General features: G+C 26.8%; 1 protein-coding gene across 1 annotated transcript; it reads left to right on the top strand.

Annotated features, from left to right (window-relative positions):
* The first annotated feature begins 2015 nt into the window (after window positions 1-2015).
* On the top strand, window positions 2016-7598 carry LOC107893978 (metacaspase-1). Its single transcript, XM_016819139.2, has 5 exons — window positions 2016-2623; window positions 3226-3556; window positions 4181-4292; window positions 6465-6653; window positions 7523-7598. Exons 1-5 carry the CDS (start codon window positions 2203-2205, stop codon window positions 7580-7582), a joined length of 1113 nt encoding a protein of 370 aa, XP_016674628.1. The 5' UTR covers window positions 2016-2202; the 3' UTR covers window positions 7583-7598.
* The last annotated feature ends 1165 nt before the right edge of the window (window positions 7599-8763 follow it).

The raw sequence follows: 8763 nt of genomic DNA, 5'->3' as shown, positions 1-8763 counted from the left end.
TTGTTTATTTGAATCATAATTAATTAATCAATATATATAATTGAAGTGTACATATACATCGTGAGTGTATAAAGACAATAATTAGCTTTTTATAGTTAATCTATCCTGAAGAACAAAAACTTACGTTGAAATCAAATCTCCATGGATATTATATTTTAGATTTGAACCTGAATAATTTTTCTACTGTATTTGACAATTAAATAATTTCATTTTCAATCAAACATAATAAAGTGTGTGCCATTGTCAAATTTTCTTAAAGGGTTGGGCATCTTAAATATTCTAAATGGAGAATAAAGTAGGATAATATTTCATTTAATTTTCAATTGGGTTTTTAAATTTTACAATCGAAATTAGTTTTTTTATATGTTCCACTCAATGTTATTAAATTATCACACAAACTTTAAATTGCTCCATAACTTATTTCACAAAGAATTGCAACGTAAATTTCAAAATGTTTTAAATTATTAATATTGTATTAATTAGGTTTTTTTTGTTAGCTTAGTTGTCAGCATTAAATGTAGGTTAAGATTTGACGTGAAATATTTTTAAAATATATAGATTAAATTGTAAATATGTACATAATTACAACATAAAAAATGTAGATCTAACCGGTTTAAGAAAATGCAATATCAATCAAATTTAAGAGGGCAATTTCTCTCTATTTTTTTTTAACACTTTAGAGTTTAGATTAAAGTTGAGTTCAATAGGTACATATGTATTTACAATTTAATCTATATGTTTTAAATATGTTTCAATTCATATTTGAGTTGCATTTAATGCATAAGCTAATAGCTAGGCCGATGGAAGGAACTAATTGAAATGATAATGATATTTTGAAAACTCAATTAAAACGTTTTGAAGGTAAAGAATCAATTTAAAATTTGAGTCATAATTTAAGGATGTCTATTAAAATTAACCCAAAAGTTAAATATGTATAACTTTGGGTAAATTCTACTATTAGCCTCTATACTATGCATAATTTGTGGGCTTAGTCCCTATACTTTAATTTTTTTCAATTTTAGTCCCTGTACTTTTTAATTTGGTCAATTTAATCCCTATACTTTTTAAATTTAAGTTTCTAGTCTTAACCCAAACAATAGCAATTAAACTCGTTTGGTTAAATTCTACTATGGGTCATGTACTACGCATAAAGTTGTAGAATTAGTCCATATTCTACAATTTGATCATTCTTAGCCTATACTTTTCAAATTTTGAATTTTTAATATTGACGCAAACAAAATTCGTTAAATCCATTAACTAGATCTTTTTAGTAATATGCGAAAATAGCACGCCGACATTACATTACACATGTGATAATATGTCTGTCGTATAAGAATTTGAAAATAATATAACTTAATAAATGTAACAACTACCATTTGGTTAGGACTAAATCCACATAGACTAAATCCACAACTTACACATAGTAAAGGGACTAATAGCAAAATTTAACCTTAATTTTGGGTCTTTTATTGTGAAACTAAAAATTGGATTAATATACCATTTGATACCTAAGTTTGGCTTCAATGTGCAATTTGGTATGTAAGTTTTTTTGTCCCAATTTGGTACATGGGTTTGACTTCAATGTTCAATTTTGTACCCCTAACCAAATGGCATCAAATGACCTAATGAATATTTGACACATATGCTCTAGTAAAAAAAACATACGTAATTGGGACAAAAAAATCCGAAATATCAAATTAAACATTGAAGTTAAACTTAAATACGTAACTAGGACAAAAGAAAACTCAAGTACCAAAGTGAAACTTGAAGCCAAACTCAAATATCAAATTGAATATTGCAGTCAAATTTGAGTACCAAATAGTATATTAACCTTTAAAATTTTTAACGTGGACCTATCAAAATCGATTTTCTAAGGTATTCTGTAAAAACATAGAATCATCTATTAGATTACATATCTAAAATTGATTGGTAAAAGTTGTGAAAAGAATAATATATATGCTTGAATAATAAATATGTTTATATATATGTTTGTGTGTGTGTGTATATATATATATATACGGAAGCATAATAAGGAAGGCAATTTTTGAAGCAAAGAATGACCCATAGACATTGGCATGATACTTTTTGTCTATGCCGCATGTTCCATTTAAACTTCAAATTACAACTTTCCTTCCAATGAAGCTACTTTAGTTTTGGTGTTAGCCAAATTCATGCTCATGAATTAGAGCTCAAAAGGTTGATATGGAAATCAAAATTATATGCCACCGTTGCAAGCAAAAGTTTTCAGCGTCAACTACTACGGAGATCATTATTTGCCCGCAATGTCGTACAGTCATTCCCAACCGAACACCGAGAAAACAATCACCGCCTTCTGGCGGACACTATGGCAGTTCAATTCCATCATTAATAGATAACCTTTTGAAGAAACTTTGTCTCGCTCTGAAACCGGCTACGGCTCCGGGGCTGTCATCATTCGTTTACCCTAAATCTTGTGGTTTGGATAATGTTGGCACATTGGGGAATAAACGTGCTGTGCTTTGCGGTGTGAGCTACAAGAAGTGGAAGTATAAGCTCAAAGGGACCATAAACGATGTGTTCAACATGAGAGCTTTGTTGATTCAGTACTACGAATATCGGGATGAAAACATGCTAATTCTCACAGGTATTTTATCATAAACCTTATGGGTTTTAATTTAGCTTGTGTGACATTGATCCAATCTGCTCAATTTCAACCCAATTTGTAATTTTCATATGTTTCCTAATATTTTAACATTTTCTCATGTTTTAATTTGAAAACGGGTTTGATTAATTAAAAAAAACATAATCTAGCTATATTTTATCATAAAAAATCAAAAATTTTAAACATGTTCAACCCTATTTTAAATGTATCCAAACTCCGACATAAATAAAAAATAACAATAATTCAAAAATTAACTCGATATGAAAATTTTAATCTCAAATTCAAATTACCTAAAACTAAACAACTCAAATCCAAAAATGATTATTGAAATATAAAATTAACTTCCTTTAAGTGGAAATAATTAAAATCAAAATAACCCAAACCTCAAATAACTTCCTCGGAAAACTTAAACATCAAATTCAAATAACTCAAACCCTAAACAATCTAAACCTAAAAATGACTTATACCATAATCTTACTTCAACAGAAAATTAATCGATCCAAATTGACCCAATCCAAACCAGACAGCCAAGTTTAATTTGAACTCGCACAGTGAAAATGGGTACCGTATGTATTGAACTGCAGAGGAACAACCAGACGCCAGGCTTATACCAACGAAGGCGAACATCGAGAGTAGCTTGAAATGGCTGGTGAAGGACTGTCGTTCAGGAGATTCGCTGGTTTTCTATTATTCCGGGCACGGCTTACGGCAACCCGATTTTGAAGACGATGAGATTGATGGATTCGACGAGACCATCTGCCCGGTTGATTTTCTGAAAGAAGGCATGATCGTCGACAATGACATTTATAAAACCATTGTTCAGCCGCTGACAGAGGGTGTCTGGCTTCATGCCATTGTTGATGCTTGCCATAGCGGAACTATTCTTGATCTAGAGCACTACTATGACAACAACGAGTAAGTCCCGCATTTCTTTTCGCAAAAAACTTCATTCCCGATCATAAAAACCTTATTCTCTGTTTGAGATATACGTATGTAAGGTAATGAAGTCCCACATTTCTTTTCGCAAAAAACTTCATTCCCGATCATAAAAACCTTATACTCTGTTTGAGATATACGTATGTAAGGTAATGCGCTTTACGTGTTCAACCATTTGACACAATGGGTGCGTTCTCTTTTTTCAAAAACTTCACCATTCTTTTTCTAGAGCACGTCTATGACAAAGAAAAGTAAGCTCCACGTTTCTTTCACAAAAGATTCACTGCCAATCGTAGAATTCTTGTTCTAAGGTTGCTATACATTTATGCAAAGCAATGCACTTTACGTGTTCGAGCATTTGCTCAATGGTTGCGTGCTCTGTTCAAAAACTTCACTATTCTTGATCTAGAGCACGTCTATGATAAAGAACAAGTAATTTCTACATTCCTTTCACAAAAACTTCACTTCCAAACATAAAAATATTTTTCTGTGGCTGATGTATTTGTATGTAAAGCAATGCGCTTTATATGTTCGACCATTTGCCTCAATGGGTGCGTGCTCTTTTCAAAGAATCAGATTGTAATTTCTTTCTCCTACGGTTAGACAGCAATGGAAAGATAACAAACCTCCATCGGGTGCGAGGAAACAAACAAGTGGTGGAAAAGCTTATTGTATCAGTGCTTGCGAAGATGACCAGGTTGCTGCTGACACAACGGTAAGTTATTTATGCCTTATTTGATAATCCGTAGAAAAAATAGTAAATCAATCGAAAATCAATATTTTCAATAATTTAAATTTTTAATAACCTATATTAAAAATCACAGCATAAAATCTTTTCTATATATATATAAACTATGATAAGTAGATAAGAAGAATATTTTGCTTAAAATATTAGTATTTTTAAAATTTTAGAATTTTTATACTTTTATTTTCAAGATTTTTATTTATTTTTTTAAATTCAGATCTAACTATTAACACTATCAAATTTTTTTATTAAATTTGTTGGTGTGACATTTTAAAATTTAAAAAAAAAACATAGTCATGAAATTGAAAAAATGACATTGTAATGAACCTGAATATAACACAAAAATCAACAATGTAAACATTTGGACCTAGATTTTGAAATTTAAAAAGTAGAGATTAAATTCTTAGAAATAAAAATTTAAAGACTAATTTTCAAATAGTACCGGGACTTATGACATATTTTAACCGAATTTTTTTCATTTATTTTATTTTACTTTTTAATATTATGTTATCCCATATAGATTTTATGTTTAAAATTTGAAATATTCTTTTTACATTTATTAAAGAATTAATGATATTTCATACGTTATTTTAAGTAATATTCTAAACAAAATAATTTATAATTTAAATTTAGTATTTAATTTTTTAATTATTAAATTTTTAGCGCTTAATTTTCGGTATTACAACTTATATTATTATATAAAAAGAGGAGAAAGAATTGTAAGAAACTGTGATTCCACGTCATCTCTATCACTTTCCAATAGGAGAATGACAAATTAGATTTTTCCTCCTGATTGTCCGCTTTGTACTCTTGAAAAAATTCAAATTTAACTAAAAATATTAAAAATTAGAGGAAAAATCTTATTTGACATTCTCCTATTAAAAAGTGATAGGAATAACGTGGAATTACAGTTTAATATAATCCCTTCTCATAAAAAGAGCTGCATGATTACTTTTCACTTCTTTTTTTTTCTTTTTAAATCAAATGGTTAATTACATAGTATTGGAGAATCCAATTATAATTAGATGTTTGATTCGGTATATAAAAACGGTAGATTCAGTATGCAATTTGATACATCAATTTTGATTCGGTGTAATTAGGGATAAATCTTAAAATTATATATAAAATTTGGTTTAATGCGCAATTGTATAAATGAAATTTTAATTTGATTCAATTCTTGAAAATTATTAATATAATTATTGATATAGTATCATTTTATGTTTATATATTACATCTATAAATAATTATATTTATTCAATATAAAAATAAATTGATGTATTTATTTCTTTAAATTTGTATGATTGAATCAAAATTAAAATTTTAAATATATATTTGAACCACAAATCAAAGTTTTACGAATATAATTACACCAAATTAAAGTTCATGTATATAATTGCAAATTAAATTAAAATTCATATATAATTTTGAGATTTATCTCGTGTAATTATACACATAAATTTTTTTATTGTGATTCAAATATATACTTAAAACTTTGATTTTAATCCAATCATACACATTTAAATAAATAAATACATCAATTTATTTTTGCATTAGATAAATATAGCTATTTGCATATGCAACATTTAAACGAAAAATTGTGTTGTATTAATAATAGTGTTGGTGATTTATAAAAATTAAATCAAATTAGAATTTTATTTATAAATTAAATAAAATTATAGTTTATATATAATATTACACATTAAACTAAAAAACATTCATAATTTTAACATTTATCCCATATAATAATTGAAAAATGAGATTACAATAAAGATTTATTATTAGATATATTGTCGGTGAAAAATAAAAAAAAATTACATTATAAAAATAAATAGGACACTTGTCGTTGATTGCTTGTGGATTTTTTTCACAGGCAATGTATCTGATAATAATCCATATAATAAAACTTTGAATTCATATATTATGCATTAATTCATATATTAATTGTATTTTAAATAATTTTATACATAATCGATAAATTAGATAATTACATATCATTAAAAATGAGATTTTTTAAATTTGTTTTTGAAAACTGTTGATTATGTGTCATTATCTAATTTACTGAAATTATGTGCATTAGTATATGAATTATAAACCCTAAAATTATTAGTGAAAATGGATGAATGTGTCGTCATCTACTTGCAGGCATTTAGTTCCAAGACAATGAATGGGGCATTGACGTACATTTTAATAGAGGTTGTAAAAGCAGACCCAGATGTAACATACGGGAATTTGCTTAAGAGGATTGAGGAAAGAATTGAAAAGGCCAACGAGCGAGGATGTGTGGGTGGTTCTCGCATTTTGAGCCGAATTTTTGGTCCCAATATCACACAGGTAATTTATTACGCAATCTCTTCTTAATAGGAAAATACGTCATATTATCTGTATCATTTTTTAATAGTTTAATGTATCATCAACACTTTTATCTTGAAAAAAATTAAATTCAAATGAAAATTTTAAAATTCAAGATAAAATTATTGATGTGATATTAAACTATTGGAAAGGAATAACATCCTTATTCCATACAATCCTTTTTCATTTGCAATGGAAATATTAGTAGTGATCACTAAAACTAATTATAATTTGAGCTTGAACGGACATGAAAATATTAATAACTTATTTGGACCCAGTTCTGTCAATAAAATAACCTCTTGTATATTTTACATAGATTTGTTAATGGACAAGTTGGGTTTGTGTCAGATCTAGATCTGGTCAATTCAGATTTTGAAAATTTCAGGTTATTTTAAATTGTTATTTAAATTTGTGATTAGGGTTTTTCAGGTTAGGTCATTATGAGTTTGAATCATTTAAGCTATATTCGGTTGGAGTATTTTTTTTCACATATTTTAGTTATTTGTAGCCACTCACATGATTTATTTGTGACAAAGAGAAAGAAAACTTTTCGTTTATTTTGAAGAAGATTTATTTTTTAATTTATTTATTTTTCTAATAGCATGTTTAAATTTATATTAATTATTTTTTTTATTTTTTGTCTCACAATTTTAGAACATGTGTTAAATAATTTTTTTCACTTTGGGTTTTAATCATTTTGAATTTGAATCATTCTGGATTGAGGTCATTTTTTAGTTCAGATTGTTGTTTTTGTATGATTAAATTGAATTAGGTTAGAGAATTCAAGTTGATGAAATTAAATTTCCATAGTAAATTCAAAACTTGTGATTTTTTTTATTTTTTTTTTACAGAAACCTTTACTTTCAGCTTCTGAACAGTTCAACGTTTACGAGACCCAATTTAAACTTTAAGTGTGTGTATATATATCAACAATTGAAGTAACATCAGCCATGGGATCAATGGGAGGAGCTATCTTTTGAGGGCTGAAGGTTTCATTAATTGTGGATATGTATATATAGGTTATAGCCTTTGTACACTAAAATCTTTGTTCATCTAACACGTACATAAGGAAATAAAAACTTCTGGAAAGGAACAGCTGTCTTTTTCATTTTATTATCATCACCATCATCATTATTATTATAGAAATAAATAGGTTAAAAGGTAAAGCGATTAGAATTGAAGTATAAATTTTTAAAGGATGGTCATTTTATCATTTTAAAATTGTTCCAGGTTGAATTATTTGATTCATTGTGAAAATTAAGGTATTACAATATTTTATTAGAAGAAAAGAAGGTTAAAGAAAGTAAATAATATATTTATTTCTTATTTATATAGTTAAAATTAATAAAAGAAAGGAATTTTAACTTTTTTTATATGATTAAATTGTGGAAATGAAAGAAAATGATTTATTTTAAATTATTTTTTCAATTTTAACGTTAGAACTTTAATTTTATGTTATTTTAATTTAATTTAATTTAATTTTTATAAACTATTAATGTAATTATTGATAAAGTACCATTTACATTTATATGTTACATGAAAATTAAATAGAATAATAAACAACTCTTTTTGAATGACAAGTAGGTTTATTAACTTTTTTCCCAAAAAAATTAAAAGTGATACAATAAAAATCTTAAAAAAAATAGAATTAAGAGTGATACGTTAAAAAAAACCCTAAAAGAATTAAAACTAAAAAGGAAGAAAGAAGACAATTATGTGAAAAAATTTAAATAAAATAAAATTAGAAATACCTCAATTAGAAAATTAAAAAAAAAATTCTAACTCAATAGTTTGAGGATAGATGGACTAACTTGATTACACAGTGCATTTCGATCATTTCTTACCAAATATTGCTCAATAGTTTTCCTACAAGTAGCTTTAATCTCATTATAGGCATGAGACAATGTGATCTGGTATCACATTACCTTTTTGTTTTATGTCAAAATATTTTGTCGATTGTAATTACTACTGTAGAAAAAGAGTGTCAAATTCAAGGTTTCAAAGTGGATAAAAGTATGCCCGATATCTCATCTTCTTTTTGTAAATAATAGTTTCTTATTTTTTTGAAAAAGTGGATCATGTCATGTTGTGA

This window comes from Gossypium hirsutum, chromosome A13, assembly GCF_007990345.1.
Source record: "Gossypium hirsutum isolate 1008001.06 chromosome A13, Gossypium_hirsutum_v2.1, whole genome shotgun sequence".
Taxonomy (NCBI): Eukaryota; Viridiplantae; Streptophyta; class Magnoliopsida; order Malvales; family Malvaceae; genus Gossypium; species Gossypium hirsutum.
This window is presented reverse-complemented; position numbering and strand designations above follow the sequence as displayed.

What these genes read in the sequence shown, in the direction of transcription:
- LOC107893978 (XM_016819139.2), top strand. Translation starts at nt 2,203, where the DNA reads ATGGAAATCAAAATTATATGCCACCGTTGCAAGCAAAAGTTTTCAGCG. An exon ending in CACTACTATGACAACAACGA is followed by an intron (nt 3,557 to 4,180) that starts GTAAGTCCCGCA and finishes TCCTACGGTTAG; the next exon opens with ACAGCAATGGAAAGATAACA. An exon ending in AGGTTGCTGCTGACACAACG is followed by an intron (nt 4,293 to 6,464) that starts GTAAGTTATTTA and finishes ATCTACTTGCAG; the next exon opens with GCATTTAGTTCCAAGACAAT.